The sequence below is a fragment of the Pseudonaja textilis genome, chromosome 1 (genome assembly GCF_049901715.1).
Source record: "Pseudonaja textilis isolate UNSWEBS1 chromosome 1, rPseTex1.2, whole genome shotgun sequence".
NCBI classification, from domain to species: domain Eukaryota; kingdom Metazoa; phylum Chordata; class Lepidosauria; order Squamata; family Elapidae; genus Pseudonaja; species Pseudonaja textilis.
In genome coordinates this window covers 239,452,177-239,475,914 of record NC_141990.1, presented here as the reverse complement: position 1 = coordinate 239,475,914, position 23,738 = coordinate 239,452,177, and the positions used below count along the sequence as shown (strand labels likewise).

Genomic DNA, 23,738 nt, shown 5'->3' with positions numbered 1-23,738 from the left:
ACTTGGCTGTACATAGTGCACTTGAAAGGGCTTCTGGCAGGGGTGGGCTTCAAAAATTTTAGCAAAGGATTCTCTGCCTGGTTGCTGGGCGGGCGTGGCCATGGTGGGTGTGACCTAGTCAGCCTCCTGTACCATGGGGGGGCGTTTTTACCCTCCCCGGGCTCCGGAGGCTTTCCTTGAGCCTCCAGGAGGGCGAAAATGGTCTTCCTGGGCTCCGGAGGCTCCTTGGAAGCTGGAAATGGGCCCATTTTTGGCCTTCCCGAACTTCCAGGAGGCCTGTTTTTCGCCCTCTCCGAGCCTCTGTGTACATCCAGCACTTACTTACATCCAAAAGGGGCTGTTTGTGGACTCCTGGGAGGGGTGGGGTGGAGTGGGCCAGGAGTGGGATTTTGGGGTTCTCCAAACTGTACAGAATCTTAGCTAGGGGCTCTTCCGAACCTCTGAGAACCCCAGCCACCCACCCCTGGCTACTGGTATAGTTGACTGGCTCTCTTAACATTATTGCAAAGATAGTTATTCAAGCTTCTTTATTTGCCAAACAAATGTTTGTTTGAAATCTTCAGACTTGTTCTTGGTGGAGGCAGATCAGAAGAAAGAAAGCACAGTTCTACTGTGGCCTAGAACATGGTTTGCAGTGCCAGTGCAGTATGGTGCCCTCTCACTTTCCAGTAGTGATGAGTTGGTTACTCAGATATTTGCTTTCTCCCAGAATAGAAAGTTATTAAAAATAATGTCTCTCCTGGCAAACAGATTCTTCAATGCTCATTGTTTTAAATCTCCTTTGGGAAGATTTTTATTCTGAAAGGGCAAGATATAAATTATCTTAATAAATAATAGAGAGGCAGTTTGGTTAAAGGCCCCAGGCCAGAAACCAAAAGACTTAAGTTTGTAGGCACAAAGCCAGCTGGACTCCAGTGACTTTCTCTCAGACCTAGGAAGAAGGCAATGGCACTTCTGAAAAATCTCCAAATTATTTGTCTATGTAGTCATCATCAGGAATAACGATTGACTGAAGGCACTAAATAATCTATTGTTTCCATTTTTCAAGATTAACAGTGGCATAAAAAGAACCATCAAGCTATTTTTATATGTATCAATGTTTATAACAATCAATGTTCTTTTGCCATTACAAATAGCGCCCAATTGCAGTGACTTCAAGAGTGAGTGATTTGAAAATAAAGTCTTTGCTTATGGTATTAATTCCAGAAATCAATAGAATTTCATTCACATTTTTGGTTGTATTTGTGCCAATAAAAGCTTTCTGAATTGCTTTGTAGCCATATTAATAAATGGAAAAGGATTATTTCACAAAACCATTCCGGTTAAAATCCTAATTACATTTATCTGCAAATAATTCCCATCTAGTCAGTAATAAACTTTCTGTAGGGCTAAGCAGATTTAAGATTATTTCTATACCAGCCAATTCTTGTATTGAACCTTCAGACTTGTATATTGCCAGAGATTGGCTTGGAGATTAGAATGGATTGGATCTAATTCGTTTTTGAAGGAAAGACTACCTGGGAACATCAGTGTTATAAGCTAGATTTTAAAATAATAATAATACAAAAGATCAGATCAGCTTTTAATTAAAAAGATGATTTTGGAAAACTGCAAGAAAAGGAAGACCAACCTGAATGTAGTTTGCATTGATTATAAGAATCCATTCCACTCCATGATATATGATTAGATAATCAAGTGCCTAGAAATAACATGTGATGTATTGGGACTTTCCCCACCTTTGCTAAACCAGGTGTGGGTGTGGCCAGCGCATGACGCAACCGGCCCATGGGCCGCGAGTTTGACAGCCCTGCTTTACATGGATGCTATATGGCAAAAAAAAACTGAAATGGAATCACTGCTGAGTGCTACATACACAGCCAAGATATTGCGATGGAGTTTGGAAGGAATAAATGTGCCACCATTTGGCAAAGAGGCACATAGACTTTATAGGTGGAAGAAAGAAATGAAGACAACCAATTGGTTTAATAGTTAGGGCACACCGGATTAGAAACCTGGAGACAGTAAATTCTAGTCCTGCCACAAACCCAGCTGGGGTACCCCTCCCCCCCACCTCTCTCTCCTTTTCTGTTGTTTGCTTTTCTTGAGGACTAATAAAACAATGTCCTCTAGAGAGCATTCGGTTTTAGCATCAATTTAGAGACATTCAATTTAGAGAAATTCAAGTTACTAGAAACTGTTTAATTATATTTTGTGATAAAGCTATGATAAGCAGCTATGTTTCCAGTATACTAGGATGCAAACTTTAAGGACTGGAACTAATATTTGTTTAACAGATGAGAACCTAATTGCTGGATAAATTGTGAACTGGGTCTATGCAGACAGTCACTATACAAAGAACTGGCCTGGACAATGTTAAGCACTTTGCCTGCATGGTTAACTTTCATCATGGTTTAGTTCCTGTGATGTGATAGGTGTTTATCAGGAACTACTAAAAGGGCAATAATAAAATGATGGAGTTGGATGGAACCACTTAAAACACTGCATCAAACACACACACACACACACACACACACACACACACACACACACACACACACGCACACAAACACACACAAAATAAATGGCTGCCTGGTTTCTCCTTCAGTGACTGGTGTTTTTGGAATAATCTACACATTTGGAATTTGGAGACCATTTTATGGCTACTTATGGGTACAACCAATTACAAAATGCCTATTTAGCAGAAGGCAAAATAGTGAAGTAATTCTCCATCACTTCATATAATCTCTTAGTTGCTTTCTATTACTATTTTTTCCCCTGAACTTGAGGCACACGGCCAAACAAGTACTGAGTCACAGCCAACCACCATTTTATTTTCTAAAAATGCTTCTGGTGTTTACCTGTAGTCCAGAAACATTCCTGGAAATAAAAATTATGCATGAGGATGTTTCTTTGTTTTGCAGAATGCTAGATGTCCTTTATTTTTAATTAAAATGCTTTTTAAAAAAAGGCAATTAGAAAGCCTGTTCGGGCATTTTGATACAGAAGTTGGAGCACACAGGGACTGTACTGGAACCTAATTCTAGAACAGAGGTGTCAAACTCAGTTTCATTGAGGGCTGCATCAGGGTTCTGTTTGATCTCAGGGGCCCAGAGGGCTGTGACCAGAGTGGGCATGGCCAGTTCAATGTCACACATCAAAGCTCTGTTTTTGGCTAGGATGGCTTGCCAGGCCTCTGTTTTCAGCTGTGACAGCCTCCTGCAGCCCTCTGCCAGCAAAAACAGAGCTCAAGGAGACTGCACGTGGCCTGCCTGCACCCCATTTTTGGCTGTGACAGCCTCTGGCTGTGGCTCTCCTGAACTCCCCTTTCACTGACAGAGGCACTGTGGGCTGGTCCTTCACTATTTCCAGTGCAGGCCTCCGGGCCAGATTTATGCACCCTGCAGGCCGGATCTGGTCCCCGGGCCTTGAGTTTGACACCCCTGTTCTAAAACATGGCTTCTTTTATTGAGCCACTTGTATTGTTGCGATGTCTTCTTCTTCTTCTTCTTCTTCTTCTTCTTCTTCTTCTTCTTCTTCTTCTTCTTCTTCTTCTTCTTCTTCTTCTTCTTCTTCTTCTTCTTCTTCTTCTTCTTCTTCTTCTTCTTCTTCTTCTTCTTCTTCTTCTTCTTCTTCTTCTTCTTCTTCTTCTTCTTCTTCTTCACTTGTAGTCTTAATTCAACTTATTTACTGAATTTTTTTTTTGCTTATAGGAAGGAGGTATTGTTGCCTTGCTTAAAATCTGCCGTCAAGATTGCTTCAGATGCCTATATCCTCAAATACTCCGGACACTAGCCTCAGTATGCTGTGTGGAAGAAGGAATTCAACAGCTGGAAAAGGTATCACCTCCATCTCTTGTGTCTGTAAAAACAATGTGCTGTCCTTAGCAGATTGCTAACGCATGCTGCGTCGTGCGACCCAAACGTTCACTGATGACAAATATTGATTGCAGGATCCAGTCTCAGTCAGTCACTGGGACCAGAGGTTTTGACTTCCGAGCTTTCAGACTCATGCTAGAGCCCATCTTCAGGGAACTTCTCTCTAGCAGAGTGTATGCTGTTCTCTGTGTGATATTTATAGGGCCTGTTGTATGTGGCTTTTTAGATGTTGTTTGGGATGTGTTGTTGATTATCCAGTGGAGTTTTTCACAAATATGTTAGTGGTGGTGATATATTTTAAAACAATACTTCAGGTTTATTTCTCAGCAAATGGGCTGGGTTAATGTTGCAAATATTGCCCCAAGGAAATCAATATGAAACTTGCCATTTAGTTTAATGACTGGGAACAACCTGTTCATTGGGATACGAGTTTGTGCCTGCAGATTCTAAGCACCATATATAATCCTGCTGTGTATGATGATTCCTCTATGCAGGTTTATAAAGTTTCCCTTCATTTTTGTCATAGCAGAATACAATAGCATAAGATTCAAGAGAGAGGGTGTTTCCTGTATTCTGTGTGGTATTAGTTTAATTGTTCCTGTCATAGTTTATATGTGGTCATAAATATTCCTGAGATTATTTCCAGTTTATTTCTAACCCAGCTTTCTTCCCAGAAATACAAGGTGCACGAACACCTCGATCCTACTCCATAGTTTAATCCCGCTAGTTAGTCACCACTTAACTAACTTTCCTTTTTTCCTTTATTTCCTGAGCAAATGAGTGCATTCTCAAGTATGAACTGCAACCAACCTAAATATTTATTTTCTACTGGTAGAAATAGCTATGGGGTATACTGTGGATGGAGCCTTCAACCATTTTGAAAATAAATATGGTATTAAAGATGTATAGTTCAGCAGCATTTCAATATCCAATTATTTTTAAGCAAAAGTAACTAAAAAGACAAGAGCCTAGTAAGCATTTCATGTATAGGTAAGTACTAATTGAACATTCCCTTGCCTTTTGCACATCTACATGCATTTGCTTAAGAGCTGTCCATTGCCAATGGCATATGAGTTGTAATAAGTGATTCTGAGGACTCTAAACATGAAGTATCTCGAAGCTTTCCCCGTCCATTGATGGAACTTGGTCTTGAGGTAACAAGAGTTCAGGTACTCTCAACTATCTGGGCTACCTTCAAAACTGAAATTGTGAATTACCAGTTTTTGCTCTCCCGTGTTTAGTTTAAGTGAAGATAATAAATTCTATTTTCTGAACACTCAACACTTTCATAATTTATAACTTCCTGTTAGAATGGTATGCTTGAGTTGCCTGTAATAGTAAGTTGTTTACCATGCATTGGCATAAAGTAAATGCAGAGTGTCTGAAAAAAAGTATATGAAATTACAATGTATGAATTTGTTAGTTTATTTTGTCGAGAAATTTATGCATTCAGAAAGAAAAAACTCACTGAAATGTTGAGTGTTTTATATGGGTTCAGGTCCTTTTCTGGTCATCTCCGAAATGTCACTTTGTATGGTAAAGAGATGGCATATCACCTCATCACCATAAAATTGACCATATATGTAGATTTATACTCACTGTGAGTCAAATATAACAACTGAGTATCAGGAAAAGCTGCTTTTTTTTTTCTTTTACAAAAGCTAATTTTAACTCTGAGTGGTAGATACTTGACAAACTCTGAAGCATGTCGTTATCCCCATTTTTCATTTGAGTTGTTGATAGAGTTCAACTCTTCAGAAATACATTTTTGAACAATGGAAAACAAAGGCTACCAATCACTCACTAAATCATCATATTCTTCATACATAATAAAACACTTCTTGTATTTGAACAATGAGTCTCTTCAACAAAACAATATTACTTCATTTCTACTTTACAATGATGTGCTTTATAATTAAATAGTTAGGATGGAAGAAAAGATGAGGGACCGAACATCTTTTTAACCAAAGTACAAGCCAATTTTCAAAGGAAATTCCTTCCCCCTCCCATATTTACACACATTTAGAAAATCACCGGATGAGATTTCTCAGTTTTTCCTTCTTGTCTATACTTGTAACCTATGAAAGGATTTATAAAGATGCGTTGATAATATTTTAGGAATCTGAGCTGCAGCAGGACTAACTGATAGAATGGAAAGTAAATAATGAAATGTGTGTAATGTTATGTAAATGATTCTACTATAGTCCTCAACTTATGATCACAATTAAGCCCCAAATTTCTGTTGTTAAATGAGACATTTGCTAAGTGAGTTTTGCCCCATCTAACAATCTTTCTTGCCACAGTTGTTAAGTGAATCTGGCTTCCCCATTGACTTTGCTTGTCAGAAAATCCCAGAAGGGGATTGCATGACCTTGGGACACAGCAATGGTCATAAATATCAGACAGTTGCTAAACATCTGAATTTTGATCACATGACCATGGGGCTATTACAAAGATGGTAACTGAAAAACGTCCATGTCACTTTTTCCAGTGCCGTTACAACTTTGAATGGTCACTAAATGAACTGTTGTAAGTCAAGGATTACCTATAGTTCTTGTAATTCTTTGGTAATCATTTGTCATGAAAATCTGATTTGGGCACTCTCTGCTTTCTAACTGCCTCCCTTCCTTCTCCATCCTCATTTTTGTTTCTGAAGGAAACAATAGCAGAAGAGAAACAACCATTCACCTTTGTGTTCCTGATAACCCCCCACTGCAGCATCCTCCCCAGGAGTGGGCTGCTACGGGTTCCCCCCAGACTCAGGAGAAACTAGTTAATGTTATGTCCAGTTTGGAGAACCATCAAATCCCACCCCTGGCTGTCCCTGTCCACCCCACCCTGCCCCTCCACTCCCAGGAGTCTCCACGTGACCTGTTTTGGATGTGAGGTAAGTGCAGGACCTGGGCAGAGGCTCGGGGAAGACAAAAATGCCCAACTAGGTTATGCCCACCATGGCCACACCAACCCAACAACCGGGGAGAGACCTGGTTGCTGAAATTTTTGAAGCCCACCCCTCCCCCTCCCCTCCTCCTTGTGGAAGGCCATGAAGACCTGACTGTTTATCTGGGGAGAGTGTTGGGAGTTTGTAGATAGTTGTTGAGGAAAGGGAGGGTTGAGATGCTAGTTCTCCCCCCCCCGCTTGGTTTTAGTTTTTGTTTCTATGGTTTGTAGTTTAATTTAAGATATAAATTCTGCTTTATGGTTATTTACAAATGTACACCGAGGGTGGAAACAAGACAGAGGACTGTTTTGGGGTGGCATTTCCCAGGCTTCAAAATGTTCTTCCAAGTAAAGATCATCTGATACCTGCATATAATAGTTGATAGGCACTAGGGTTTGTTTTTAGGTGTGTAGCTTTAGTGTTTTTAGTACTTAAAATGCAATCTTTTGCTTCTAGTAGTGTGGTATTAGTTTTTCTATTTGATTGTTGCTTTGATTTTCGTGTTTTATATTAATTTTTGCTTTGCTGACACGTTTGTTCTATATATTTAGTATGTTTTATATTATCCTGTACAATGCTCATAAATGTTTTTCTGAGGCATATAAAGTAAATCAAGTGCATCAGCAGTGAAGAGAAAAAAATATTGGTTAGGCTACATTAATAAACACCACTGTGGGGCAGGTGGGCGGGATTCAGTAGAATACATACTTTGTACTCTGATAGATCCAGTTTCAATACTTGGTACCTCTAGACATCAAGTGTCCAGGGAAAAGAAGTATTTTTTTAAATCATGAATTTTACTTATTTTCTGTAACAATTTTGGGGGGCGGGTGGGTAGGGAGTGGAGAGAGAATGACTTTGAGTCAGTATTGACTCATGGCAAGATTTTCAGAAGTCATTTGCCACTGCTTCTTTCCTGAAGCTGAGAGTGAGAGGCTGGTCCAAAGTCTAAAGCTGGTTTTGGGCCTAAGGCAGAATTGGAATTCACAATCTCCTGATTTCCATACATTAACCACCTGGCCCCAACCAGCTCTTACTTCTGTAACTGTGGTTTGCTAAATTAAAACAATTCTCTATATCAAACAGCTAGATGTACGGAACCCTACCTTAGCCCCACAGACAGATTGCCAGGTTAAAATATGGTTGACCACAAACAAGACAATCACATTTTAACTTGGCAATCCATAGGCTTTGTATTTCTAATAAGATAAGTTATGCAGAGGAAGAATGATTGTTCTTGTCTCTCCTGTTTTACATGGAAAAACAAAACTAGCTCTAAGCAAGGGGCTGACGCTGTCTTTACCTAGTATGTGAGGAACTGAAGAGAGCTGCAACCATGTTCAGTTGAAGGCAATCAAATCCCTGCATCTGAGAACTCTGATTAGGCAATAATTCTGACAACATGGAGATTTGTAGATGTGTTCACACAAATAGGTCTCTAAACTTATTTTATATAAAATAGGTAAAAATAAGGAAAAAAAGCCACCCTGTTCACAGGAATATTGGGAATGGGGCTTGTATGAAAGGGCCTGCAGCCAGGGGTGCGATTAACTGGTGTAACAAGTGGTTCGGTGAGCGCTTGCTTCGCGTTCCAAACACACACTTCACACACCTGCTCTGCATTTAAAAAATCCCATTTTACAGTCTAATACTTACCTTCTACTGCAGTACAAAGTGACTAAAACAGCTGAGGTGCAGCAAAATGCTCTGTCGCGTGAATCAGCTGTGCTAAAAAAAACCAGGAAATAAAGCACAGGGGGTGGGTGGGCGGGGCCAAATGCTCACTGGAACTATCGGTTCGCATGAACCAGTCCGAACCGGAAGAATCCCACCACTGCCTGCAGCATATTTTAGTCCTCAAATGAGCAGATGTAGTGTCTACACAGACATTCCCCAGTGTTGAATATGAGGAACCAACTTATTTCAGCATTTATTTATTACATTTATTGACTTACAACAGTTCATTTAGTGACTGTTCAAAGTTACAACAACACTGAAAAAAGTGATTTATGACCTTTTTTCACACTTACGACCATTGCAGCAGTGATTGATTGTTGCGTGAGCAAAATTCAGACAATTAGCAATTAACTCACATTTATGACAGTTGCAGTGTCCCGGAGTGATGCAATCCCTTTTGTGACCTTCTGACAAGCCAAGTCAATGGGGAAGCCAGTTTCACTTAACAACTGCAGTGATTTGCTTAACAAATGTGGCAAGAAAAGTTATAAAATGAGACAAAACTCATTTAGCAAATTTCTTATTAGCAACATAAATTGTTGGCTCAGTTGTGGTCTTAAGTTGAGGACTACCTGCAGCACATTAGATTTTTTTAAACAACAACAACAGCAACTGTTTTAAAGGACAGATGACATCATGATAACTGAAGTTGTTTGGTGGCAAAGTAATGCAATTATCAGCCAATCAAAATGATTTTGTTATCAATTAGTTGTCTAAGTTAAGAATGCTTATACCAACATCATTTCATTGGATAAGGCAGTGGGATATTTAATATCCTAGTGGGATATTTAATGCTGCATTGCGGTAATTGGGACTCACACTTTGTTGCAGAAAATAAAAGCAACATATTTCTCACATGTTTCTCACATGATAAAAGCAAGTCTTTCTGAGTCAATAACAGTGTTGAAATAATGAAAAACTCTTGCTTTGTTATTTTTCATCGTAATTGCAGTGCTTTCAACCTACTTAGAAGAAATGAAAGGGATCAGTGGAAACCGAGCATGTGTGCCTGTGCCTTTGAGAAATGAAACCGATTTTCTGAAATCCCTACTTGTCAAGTTACCTCAATTAAAGGCACAGCTGAATGTGAAGCAAACAGATTTTAGAGTTGCGAGATATATCCAATATCAAATCATATTCTGATAATGGGGGGGAAAAAATCACCTTTCTGGTACAATTCTAATAACATAGTTAGTCCTTGACTTACCACAGTTCTCTTCATGGCCGTTCAAAGTTACAATGGCACTGAAAACAGTGAAATGACCCATTTTTCACACTTATGACTGTTGCAGCATCCTCATAGTCATATGATTTACATTCAGTTGCTTGACAACTGACTCACATTTATGATGACTGCAGTGTCTCATGGCATGTGATTCCGTTTTGCAACCTTTTGACAAGCAAAGTCAATGGGGAAGCCAGATTCACTTAACAGCCATGTTACTATTTAAGAACTGCAGTGATTCACTTAACAAATGTGGTGAGAAAAGTCATAAAATGAGGCAAAACTCACTTAACAAATTTCTCACTTAGCAACATACATTTTGGGCTCAGTTGTGGTCTTAAGCGGAGGGCTACCTGTATTTCTATGTTGAAGTTATGGGGAGATGGTTAAAGTTTCAAAACTTCCAGGTGTAAGCTGCCTATTTTTTATTGAATACCTCAAAATACTTTGGAGAATAGTAGAAAAATGTTTCTTCATGTTGGATGTATAGGTGTTACTATTATAATAATCATGTTTCCTCATGATTTGTCTCCCCAATCAAGGAACTCTTCAGATAAAGCTGACCTGAAGGGAAGACTGTACCAATTTATCTTACCAGATTGTTGTGAGACTAAAATTGGAATGGCTTGGCCATGTATGCTTACATTGAATTCTGGAGGAAGGAGAAGCTCAAGAAACAGACAGTTGTGTACTGTCCATGTAAATCTATTATCTGTTACCTTGGTCTGGTCATGATTAATACAAGGCATTATCTAGCTTAACAGTAAAATGCTGGACCTAGGAATATCAAGTTCACAATAGTTAAAACACCTCCTCCCCCAATTTTTCATATTGGTGCATTTCAACATTACATTTGCCCATTTAATGTTCTGAACAGCACACTTTGTGGTTATCATATTGGCTTCAGCTGTAATACACAGACTTTAGAAAAGGCCCACTTCAGAAAAGATTCACAGCTTTAAATAAGTATGAAAGGCCTTGGCAATGGTAAGATTGGAATACAAGAGAAGAAGAAAAAAATAGTTAAGCAGCTTGCATCCCTAACCTCTTTCATATTCTGAGAAAGCAGCTATAATAGAAGTTAGCAAAATTGGTCTGAAGGATGTAGTACTCTGACTATAATGCTTTCAGACAGATGGGATGCAGACAAGCAGATTGCTCTGTTATTAAAATGAGAGCATCTGTCCAGAGCATTAGAGAGCCACAGCAAATGCTGGCTGTTGCCAGAAGGGTTCAACTGAAAATTTCTTACTCAGGGATAATGTTTAATTAGAGTGAGAGGAATGCAGTACCATGCCAGTACTGAGTATAAGTTGCAGCAATATAAATTAACACCTATGCTTTGCGTCATAGCAGACAATGCATTAAATAAAACTACTTCTCTGGAACTTATAAGTAAGGAAGAGGCAGCATTTTACCATTGTGAACATTTTTTTTTTGCAAACAACTTTCCTAATATTAAGACTGGGCAAGGTCTATTTGCTTAAAATATAATGAAGAATATGGATTAGGCTCAGTGGTAGTATTCGGCAGGTTCTGACCAGTTCTGGAGAACCGGTAGCAGAAACTTTGAGTTCGGAGAACTGGCAAATACCACCTCTGACTGGAGATTTTACAGTATCCTTCCCCTGCCATGCCCACCAAACCACGCCCACAGAACCGGTAGTAAAAAAAAAATTGAATCCCATCACTGATTAGGCTCCCAGGAAATTCAGCTCAAATAAAACCAGATAAAACTATGTACCACATCTTTATAGCAATGTGAAGTAGACCTTTATATGACCACAACTGAGACTGGGGAAAGGACAAATTATGCATTGTAAAGATCGCTTGGGGGGTGAGCAGGGGTGGGTTTCTACCAGTTTGCACCTATTTGCTAGAACCAGTTGTTAACATTCTAAGCAGTTCGGAGAATCGGTTGTGAGAAGAAATTATTGGCCTAATCCTATAAGGAAGAGAGGAAGGAAACATTCTGGTGTTGCTTACAGAAACTGCCTCTCCGTTAACCCTTATTACATTCTTGGCAGAACTAGACTTCTGTGTCAGGAACTTCTCTGGAGTTTTTTTCCATCCTTTGCTGGTACTTTGCTTGTGTGGAGTGACCATTCAAAGTTACAATGGCACTGAAAAAAGTGACTTATGACCATTTTTCACACTTACATCTGTTGCAGCATCCCCACAGTCATGAGAGGCCAGGCAAAGAGATGCGTGCCTCGATGTGAGTGATATTGAGTTGGCCAATAACATGACCACCAAGCCATATCTACCCAGTTACATGACCACCAAGCCACACCCACAGAACCAGTTGTTAAAAAATTTGAATCCCAACCCTGGGGGTGAGGGATACTTGCAATGTAATCCAAATTGTAAGAACCTAAGTGAGTGGTCAGACAAGGAGACCCAACCTCATTAGTAGCCTCACATTGCAATGAACAAGGACACACATTTAATTTTGCAGCTACTAAGATTCTTGGATGAGCAGACACAAAAACAGCCAGGGGAGTGATTGAAACCTGGGAAACAGGCCCCTCATCAGTCAACAGGAATGCTGAATTATCAACAGCCTAAACGAAAGGTCATAAGTTGAGGCCTTCCTGTACTGTCAGTTTCTAGATCTAGTTTGCATGTAGGATCTAGTTTAGTAGGAGCCAATCTGGGACCAGAGATTTTGTCTTTCGAGCTTTTGGACTCATGCTAGTGCCCATCTTCAGGGAACTTCTCTCTAGCCTGGGGTACATATATTTGCCTTTATTTGCATAATTTACATGTAGTTTTTTTTCTGCCAATGAAACTCTTAATAGCTTAAAATCATATAATTAAAAGATTGCCTTTGGAGGCATATATCCATTCGATCCTTTGAGATGCTGTCATTTCTTAAAATCCTTAGCTGAAGCAAATTCAGTTGCTCTGAAAGACAGAACTTTCCCAGTGGTGGCTCTTGATTCTGATTCTCCTGAACATAGCTCCTTAGAAGCTTATTTCAAGGCCGGAACTTTTTATGCAAAAAGTCCTTTTAAACAACTTGGATATTTGTTTTGAGAAAAATCTCTTAAAGTCTGAGCTATAGTTGGCTTTATTTTCCAATTAATTAAACAGGAAAGCTTTTTAGCAATATCGTATTACTATATTTAAATATTATATCGTTGCATTTAATTCAGGCTGCCTGCAGAACACATGTTGATGAGCAGGCATACATTTTTGCTAAAACCCATTTTAAAAATAAAGCAATGTCATATATCCCGAGTTTGACAAACTGCTTCTGTTGACCTTGTATCATCACATAACACTTTATAAGGAATGGCTGAGGATCATCTCTGCTCTCTACTGAAGCTAAGAATATTACAAAGAATAGTCAGTTATATTACCCTACAATGAAGTCTTTCTTTTATTTTGCCACGATCATATTCATGAAGTCTGGAACATCTCAGACCGATAACCATCCACTCTTATAACTATCTACATCTGGTTAATGAATCACACCGTTTCTTTTATTCAATAATAGATTATAATTGCAAATGAAGAGTGAGACTGACAGATCTAAAATGACCACATTTCACGAAGAGAATGTAACAACTCTATTTAAGAACTGAATGAGTATGTGTGGTATAAAGACATGATGTGAAAATTCCAGCTTCATGGCTTTACCTACTGCTGCTTTCCCCAAAGTTGTTCAATGAATTAGCACTGACAGATAGTGGGGTGATGATTTATTGAACTTTAAATAGTCTGGAAGTTCATTTCTACATTTTCACAACTGATTGGCCTTAGACATTGATTCTGTGGATTTTAGATTTTATCCTTCTAACTTGGAATAAAGCTGAAAGATTTTGGTGAAAATACTTCAACAGATCTTTTTGTTACAGAAATATGATACAATGAAAAATACATTTATTACATGCACAGATGTTTATAACTGGAAAAACAGACATCGCACAAAGAGCTTGGACAACTTTATGAAATGAATGTTTGGAATTACAGCATATCCAAATTGAGAGTACTTTATATTTCATGACTGATGAATTTCAGTTAAAAATGTACCATGTGAAGAATGAATGCCTGATTATAATGCCTGATTAAATTATATTGCTATAATTTAATATTTGTTATAATTAGTTTAAAAAAGACCACAGGTGGTCCCATTATCCAGTTTCATATATCTACAGGTGATAATTATAAACCAGAAGTCATCTTCAATTAGCAGCTTCGCATACCTGTGATTTTTGGCATGCATTTCTGATCTATTTACCATATTTTGTGTTTGTGCGGGAGTATGTATCCAGCCTCCATTCCCTCAATTTCCTGGCATGCAAAGGTATGCATTGCATTCTGACTTGATATTGTCATTCTCTTCACACTGTACTTCATCCATGGAGAAACTGAGCAAGCACGCAAAGGAGAAATCTTACGAGGGAAATGGCAAATGTTCACCCTTGACTGAAAAGTTAAATGTCTCTGAGATCCTCCTTGCTTGAACATTTGAACTTGACTTCTTCATGGAACATAGCATCATATTCAATAGGCAGACAGATTCATCTCTGGGGCCCTTAAAAAGGCACCCACCAGGTTCTGCAAAGCAAAACCAACAATTCTGCAAAGTGGGTATAACGATACCCACTATAATTGTGGGTATCGGTGTGATACAGTGTGACAATCATTAGACACGCTGACACTTTACATGGTGGCAGGAGGAGAAAGAAGAGGAGCAATAGATGAACAGATTAACAGTGTTGGAAGGGACCTTGTAAGTCATCTAGTCCACCACCCACCGCCCAAGCAGGACATCTTACACCATTTCTGACAAATGGCAGTTCAATCTCTTCTTGAAAGTCTCAAGTGAATGTTTCACTGCTTCCTTATGTTGATTCTGTACTATTTATAAACTTTGTACTCAAGGTCACTCTGGTGATTTTTGTTCACTTCTGATGACATCAGAACTCTCACCCCCTTCTTATAACTTTTACATTTTGATATATTGGTTTTCTTATTTGCTGTTATTAAGTTGTTGAAAAGCTTCTGAAATTCTCATCATTAGTTTTACTGTGAATGAACAATATACCTTAGGCTTTTATGCTCACTCCTAAGAGTGACTCCCAGTTGGCATTGTAGTCAGGACTAAAAACTGAAGGCAGTGAGTTCTAGTCTGCCTTAAGCACAAAGGCAACTGGATGACTTAGGGTTATTCTCTTAGACCTAGAAAAAAGACACAGGAAGACTGTTTCCAAAACCTTTCCTAAGAAAATGGCATGAACTTGTCAGTAGCCCGATATCAAAACTTTTTTGAAGGCACAAAATATGCATTTCATAATTACTTTTTAGCTGTGTTCAAACCTGTTTTTTTCTAATTCAAACTGTTTAAATTCTTGTGCAACCTTAATCAGACAATTTAGTATAGTTTTTTTTCTTGATTGGCCTATAGCCATTCAAAAATTATTTCAAATGATTAGGGGGATGGAGGCTAAAATATACCAAGAATGGTGACAGGAATTGGGTCAGTGGTGGGATTCAAATTTTTTTACTACCGGTTCTGTGGGCATGGCTTGGTGGGCGTGGCAGGGGAAGAATACTGTAAAATCTCCAGCCAGAGGTGGTATTTGCAGGTTCTTTGAATTACTCAAGATTTCCGCTAGCAGTTCTCCAGAACTGGTCAGAACCTGCTGAATACCACCATCTGAATTGGGTATATCTAATCTAATGAAAAGAAGGACTGAGGGAGATACGATTGCAGTGTTCCAATAGTTGGGGGGCTCCTACAAAGATAGGAGATCAAACTATTTGCCAAAGGACCAAAAGGCAAGGCAAGAAACAATGGATGGCAACTAAGGAGAAAATTCCGAATGGTTAGAGCAATCAACCAATGAAATAATTTGCCTTCAGAAGCTGTGGTTGCTCCATCACTGGAGTTTTTCAAAAAGTGACTGGACAACCATCTGTCTGAAGTGGTATAGGGGTTGGACTAGAAGACCTCCAAGGTCCCTTCCAACTCTATTATAAGATGGAATGTACATTCTCTAAAGCAGGGGTGTCAAACTTGCAGCATTACTTTATTGTGACATATTGTGACATTTGCTCCTTTAAACGGGGTAGGGCAAGGCCAGCTTGTGACACACCTAGCCCTGAAAGTTTTGGATATAGCTTCTAGAATCACTCTGAAGCTTAGCCACTGCATTGCGATATTTAATGTAAGTGAAGAGGAAAATCAATATATTGGAAGTGCTTATATAGCCACAGGTAATTTTAATTCAATATAAAGGTTACTTTAATCAAGTTGTGATACCACCTACATTTCCCCATTCAAAGACCCAAATGTAGCCCTCACTCCTAAAAGGGGGTGTATCCTTGGGCAGGCTGTTATGAAACTCTCTTTTCCCTGAATCCCATTTTGGGGAACTATATTTGGACAGATTGTGGGATATGGAAAAAAAACCCGCAAGTTCATGAGAATTCTATTTTTTTTTTTTTACACTGGGGGTTAATTTTTCCTGATGCTAAAGATTATATATATGTCATTAAACATAATGTTCAGAAGTCCAGTACTATGGAATGACACAATGTACCCTTGTGAATGAGAGCAGGCTTACCATCCCTTGACAATGCTTTGGGTTTTATTTAAGGATTTATAAAGACAGACAAAGGGAAAGGCAGGCACCCATTTGACAAATGATTCAAAATCAGTACCTGAGAAATCATCTCCAGTGAGACTAATGATAATGTTGTTTTATTGCACTCTAGATAATCCACCTGAGAAGCGAACAGATGTTTTTTTTAAGAGAAAAGAAAAGCTTGCTCAGCTTTCAAAGTCAGGGCAGTATTTAATGAAAATCAATAAAGAGATTTACAGCAGTAGCATCTCTATCACCCCATCCCTCTTTCGTAACTAGAAGAGAAAACTGAAAGAGATAAGGACAATTAGGGGAATAGATCGCTTTGTATCAATGCTTAGATATTCTTACCCCAAAACACAACAGGGTTTTGCTTATTTGTGTGTTGAAAGTTTCTGAACTGCTTGGGGTCATTTATCCGTGAATTGAAATATTTATAAAATCAAAATAATATTTTTAATATTATTAAAAAATAAATTACATTTAACTTTAAATAAAGTAAAAGTATATAACCAGATATAATCATCACATGTCGATTCATTTGTTTATATAGAAAATTACCTTAGCATAATTTCCTTGCTATTTGGCTCAAATGAGCTCAGTTTGTGCCTTAAATTCCTGTCCCACCAAAGATGTATCTCTAAATGTTAAACCCAAACAGACATTGTCTGTTGTCCTTTAAATTTCCTCTGTGTGGTGGGCTGTATCATGATATACACTGCCCCCTGTGCATTGCATGCTACACACATGTAGTTCTCCAGTTGCACAAGGAATCCCAGTTTTGTACAGAAATTACTGTTGATGTCTAAAGGTTTACTCTTTCTCTCCATATTGCAGATTTAAGACAGAACACAAGTATTGTGGCAAAAAAGACCACGCTCCTGCCATATGCAATGTATGACTGAGCTCAGTAATGTGTGAACAAAGCTGCAGTAAATGTACATTTAAAGCTATTCTAATAGTTTAGACTGCAGTGGTGTACATATATCCACAGATTTATAATTGTTTAACAGGGTAGACTTGTATAGCTCTCCCTGAGCTTGCGTATCACAGATCTTTACAGGCATTGGCCAGCCGCCGCCAATATGTTTCAGGGCTGATTGAAATGGTTCATAAAGAAAAAAGCAGGGTAATTGGCACAAAATCTCTTCGTTGAAGTGTATTCTGTATGGGAGCCAAACACACTACTATAATGAAGTAGACTTGCTGACACGCTGGCTTTATCTCCTGTTACAAACCTTGCTGCTGACTTAGTAATTTATCAATATTTTTTTTAAAAAAGAATAGGATGCAAAAGGAAAGTGCAAGCCTTGAAGCTACTCTAGATGTGGAAAGGAACCCCAATTAAACTTACTGCAATTAATAGTGGTTGTGAACTGCTAGCACCAAAGCATCTACCAGCAGCTAAAGGCATCTGGCTGTTGCTTTCTTCTTTCTCAAAACTTCCAGGTATGTGATGCTACCAAAAGAATGACAAATTGTTCATAGTGCACTCAACAGTGACTGTGGCCACATGAATTCCCACATTTCCAGGGTGAGGTGCATGGCATATAAATTTAATCAATAAATAAAAATATTGAATTAGTTTGGCATGTTCTTCTTTCAAGATATTTATTACTTCCTAATTTATTCTACAGTTCTTAATATTCTAGTGTTTTGTGTTCAAATCCTAAGATTTTTTTAAGTCAGGCAAGGTCAACTAGGGTTCAGGTGAGATGTATATCACATTAACAAACAACCTCAAGTTAAAATTCTCATTTTGATTTTTAAAATTTTAAGTTTGTCCCAAGGTCTTTGAAGACTGCCTGCAGGTATAAGTGGCAGCATTATTTTAAGATCAAACGTGAACATTCCCCTTGTTTCTTTTTGGAGTCAGATGGCAATAGCAATAGCACTTAGACTATTAATTACACTAATACTACTCCATAACACATTATGGGCACAACTAAGCATATTTACCCCAACAATCTGGTCGTCATTTTACTGACCTCAGAAGGATAGAAGGCTGAGTCAACCTTGAGCCCCATCAGGATTGAACTACTGTCTATGGGCAGAGTTAGCCTGCAATACTGCATCCTAATCACTGTGCCACCAATGCTCTTGATAGGCTGTCATTGCTGTTTATTGCTATACTACTTTCCTTCTCAAAGGAACTTAGTGTAATTTACAAAGAATAATAAAGATGAGAATTAAAAGCTGATGAACGAATGTGGATTAAGCAGCATAAAAGAAATATATACAAATGAGGTTTCAACTGCAAAACAAATATATGAAGGAAAAGTGAATGTATTGAATTGAAGGAGGTGAAGAAAAACAGAGAACTGGAAAACTCCTTTGAAAAGTAATCTTTAAGAATTTATGGAAATGGTAGAAAAAAGAGGTTAGATAGTAAGAGAACTTATGAAGTGGTGTATTGAATTATGTTTATCTAAACTAGATTTAATAACTGTCATTTTCTCTTACTGCCTGCTTCTAAATTCTTTTGTTTCCTACTACTTATTCTTTTTCAGTGTTTTGAATAACTTTGCTTACCCTGAAAGGTATGATGGTATATAAGCATGAAATAAATTAACAATAAACTAGCACTGAGTCAGTCTTTCCACTGCTTGTCCAACACCTTAATCACTATATCACACTCTTTTCCCGTTTTATTTTTATAATTAGTTTTAATATTTTAAATGATTTATTTTGTTTTTATACTACTGCAATTAAATCTGGTGTGTAATTCAGAACTGTGATGAATTATAGACAATAAAACATGCAAGTAATAGCACACAAACACGCAATTAATCACCTTCATATTAGTTTGAAATTATTACATAATTGTCTTTATCCTTAAGATGGTTTTAAAGTTATTAGTATGAGTATCCTTGGTAGAACAATAAAACCCTTTTTTCAGACTAAAGAATAACACACAAAAAAGGGTATTTTCTTAACGACATTCTGTACCAAATTCTTTTCTTTTTTCCCCCTAGTGTGGTCAGAACATTTAAATATATTTATTTGACCTAAATCAGCAGGAAAGCTTATTACAGTGCTCTGCTCCAAAGAAAATAAGGGACTACATTCTATTAATCAATGTTTTCCATTATCTCCCATATTATGCAAAATGTAAGTCTTATGTCTTCATGAAAAATCTTTTCAGTTCATTAATTCTAGTTAATATACTCTCAGAGCAGAGATTAAGGTTTCAGAGAGAACAATCCCAAAACTCAGTATAATGCATCGAAAACTGTAGGACTGTATAATAGTGACATCCAGTGGTTATGAGAGCTGCAACAATTGTTCTTAATATACAGCTAATTAACAATATTATGAGGGTACTATAAAAACAGAGCCAAGGATTGTCTGTTCCAACAATGAATAGGATGTCCAGCAAGGAACTAATTAAGGAACTACCAAGAAAAAAACCAGACTCCCACCAAAACTGTCAGGGTAAGTTTCTGCATATAAACAGACAAAAAACTTGAACGGAGTCAAATTGATGATGTTATCTAGTTGGATAATGAAACATCTGCGAGTAAATAACCAGGTTCCTAGAACATCAAGAACTCTCACTTGCATGCTCTATGGTGAGGGGGTGGCCCTAGGACAAAGAGAAGACAAAGATTTATTAGCCTCCCTCCTAAAAAAAATGTGACGGAGGAAATAACCTTTTTCCCCAAGGTAGAATTAAATGGAGAAGCAAGCAATGACAGTGACAATTGAAAACAAGAGATACAGGAATATTGCTATTAACTTTTCAGTACTGAACTGAGTGGGATGCAGTACTGATCATTGCATTTCCACCCCCCCATTTCTCTTCTGAATTTTTAGACATTATTTCATTTTTAAATATACTTAAGAATACAACCAGAGGAGAAAAAAAGAATAAAAAGAACTAAAGAAGGATTTACATACTGTAAAGATTAGATAAGAATTTTCAAAATGTTAAGAGAAAAGAAAAATGTTCCTCTATTATTAGCATTGAATTAAGAAGTATATAAGGATAAGAATATATCTGTTTGGCACTTTAAAAGCAATTATTATAATTAAGTCAGTTACAACAGTAATAACAAATCCCCAAAATAAAAGCAATCAATAAAAACAATACAATTTAGGAAATGTGAAATATTCCATTCGTAAGTTTCTTTAAATTTGGAATTTTAAAATTTAACATTAAAGGAAACTCAATCTTTGCTTATGAGTATATGCAGAATTATAATCCCTGAATAATTTTCAAGTTAAATTAAAGTTAGTATTAGATCCTGCGGCTTGTTTCTTCCACATCACGAAATACCACATTTTCTAAAAGAGCCCTTTAGATGCACAGATAAGTATATCTCTTGATGTGACATACACTTTTTTTTTCTGATGGCATAAAACAAGATTTATCACTGATAATGTTCATAAATCAGGGCTGTCTTAATGCATGGGCCTGATAGGCAATTGCCCATGGGCCCCAGAAGCATAGGGGCCCCATGCTAATCTGTATATGTTAACCCTTTAATGCACCTCGTGTCATATAAATACAGCAACGTATTTAATACATTTTACTGCATTTTTTTAATACTAGCATGCAAATATAGGTTTAATTTTATTGACCATTTATATTTTTATTCCTGTGAGCAGTTGTCATAGAGGCCCCAGTACACTGCTTTGCCCAGGGCCCATAATGCTGTTAAGACAGCCCTGTCATAAGTAAAATCTTATAATCAGCTAATGGAATATTTTTTCTAACTTCTAAGTATCAGACATTAAACAATGATCAACAGTTTTATCTAAAATTGAAATATTAAAAGATATGTTTATAGTGAACACATCTAAATTTAAGGAGCATAAGTTACCATGTGCACATGGATACACACACACACACAAACACACACACAGACAGAGAAACATTTCAATCCCTGAGAGACAATAAAAATGAGAATTATGTGAAAACTGGCTTGTATTCAGGGCTGGAATTCTACCAGTTCTGACCGGTTCTACAGAACCCCTTGTTAACTTTCTAAGCAGTTCCCAGAACCTTTTGTTTTTTTCCACCTATTATTACATTCTTGGCAGTATGCCTAGACTTACTGTCTCCAAGGAGATTTTTTTTCCTTAAAGGGGAAGGGTTGCTTTCTGTTCCTGAAAAGAAACTGGGTTGAGAACTCTGACTAGTTCTTGTGTCTGTTTGTTCTGGTAATTGGTTTAACAAGCAACAGCTATTATTGTGATTTAACAATTTGCATTGTGTTTGAATTTTTTCCTGCCTCATGGTTTCTTTTTCTAATCTGGGGAGGGGATCTTCCTTTACTGCTTTAGTGGTATGTGGCACTGTCCTTTTGGGGTGCACTTCCAAGAGGCAGGATGCAAGCTTGGCACTGAATTTTTTACTGCCTTTCTGTGGGGCATGTGACCTTTCCTTAAATCTGAATGATTTCCTTAGGATATCTTGTGAGGTGAGTGAGACTAGCTGGTATCTTTAAGTGATGCAAAAGGATCTAAGGATTGCTTTTCTTGGGTGTGCTCTTTCTGGAGAGCTTAAATGACCTCTCTGCTAAAGGATTTCACTTTATGAACAAGAGTTAGCTGCTGATAGTTATCATTGCATTTTAACTATTTTAATCCCTCAAGGTGCTCTGGCACCCTACCTGATTTGTAACTCCGGCTTGCAGGTATTTTTAATCTAGTGATTGGTATTTAGGGCAGCTTTTTGCAAGCAAAGAAGCTTTTTGTATTTTTGTACAGGTAATCCTTGACTTACAACAGTTCATTTAGTGACCATTCAAAGTTACAATGGCTCTGAAAAAAATGACTTATGACCGTTTTTGACACTCACAACCACTGCAGCATCCCCACTGTCATGAGAAGCCGGGCGAGGAGAAGCGCCTCTTGACGTGACTACATTGAGTTGGCCACGCCAACCCAGTCACATGACCACTGAGACACACCCACCAACTAAGCCATGCCCACAGAACCGTATGTTAAAAAAATTGAATCCCACCCCTGCTTGTATTCATCTTGGGCTTAAAACCCATTATTACTAGTTGCCTGACAAAGATATTTTTTTCAGAAGGCAACTGGACTTTCTTTGTTTTTCTTTGAAGATGTTTTATCCAAGAAGCTTCTTCAGTTCTGAAGGAAAAAACATTTTCAAAAAAACAAACAAAGTCCAATTGCCTTTTGAAAAAGCACCTTTGAGATAACCATGACCTGGATGACTGAGAATCTCCATAGATTGCCTGACAGTTTCTATCCTTGAATTCTGCCAATGGATATAGAGGCCTGATAATTTAAGCCATCTTCTCATTATGGGTATCTATTGAGGACATAAGCAATGCCTTGAAGAACAGGAGGAAGAGTCACTCCCAAGACAATGGTTAGATAAGTGGAACTCAGGTCTGATGCAATAAATAAATTTGAGAAAACATCTCAGCAACCCCTTTCCATACATACAGACAAAGTGAGGAAGGGGGAAGCACATCCAGACTTGTAAGATTCTCTTAGTAGTGCGGTTTTAATGAAAGTAGTTTTAGACATATATAGCGTTGGTTTCTTAGTTTGGCCTGTTTTCTAGGTCTGACAGCATCTGAACTGCCAAGGAATTTTGTGCACAGTCAGGAAGCCTTTATTTATTTTTATTTATTTATTTGATTTGTCAATCGCTTACAAGATACTAGGTATAAGAATAAACATAGTTATGAATACATAAAATGGATACATATAAGAAAAATAAAAAACAACAGGACAGGGATGGTAGGCACGTTGGTGCGGTTATGCATGCCCCCTTTACCGATACTCATTAAAATTAGGGAAGCAGATTACAGTATTTGAGGAAGGGGAATTGTTTTGCCATTAAGTAACACCAGGATTCATCCTGCTTCTTCTCCATCTAAATACTGATCAAGACCAATATTGTGTAACTGCCCAAAGTTTAAAATAAAAAGGGAGGTAGAGGAAAATAGCCTGAGTGCCACTGACAAATGTGTTCTTGTGGCATTTCCATGGCTTCCTAAGAAGGGAGGGAGGAATAGCCTGGGGGCATGACATGTAACAACTTGCCTCTCTCATCTGAGAATTTTAATTAAAGATTGGATGCAATTATTGCATTGAGCAATAGTAGGTTATACTAGTACATGTTGGGCAAAAGGCACTATCGCAATGGCACTATATAAGCTAGTTAGAAGTTGTTGAATGGAAATCACTAGTGGTTTCTTACTCCCACATCTGAGATGGGACAGGTATCTTTGATTCACCCTGTCATTGACTATAGTCAGCTTTATGATTCAAACACTTCCATAGAGTTTTGCCTTCAAATACAGGCTTGAAACTAAGTCCTTAGGCCCCTAAACAGGGGTGAATGGATGAATGAAATGATACCTTTTAGCATTTAT

The 23,738-nt window shown here is 37.9% G+C and overlaps 1 protein-coding gene across 2 annotated transcripts in view; it reads left to right on the top strand.

Moving 5' to 3' along the window:
* The window catches only part of INSC (INSC spindle orientation adaptor protein), a 152,392-nt gene that overhangs the window by 92,794 nt on the left and 35,860 nt on the right, over nucleotides 1-23,738 (top strand). Inside the window, exon 7 of one of the 2 annotated variants that reach the window (XM_087921051.1) lies at nucleotides 3,711-3,836. In XM_087921051.1, coding sequence (XP_087777177.1) covers nucleotides 3,711-3,836 — 126 coding nt within the window. The remainder of the gene's footprint in view (nucleotides 1-3,710; nucleotides 3,837-23,738) is intronic. The other variant, XM_087921052.1, reaches the window with a different exon arrangement.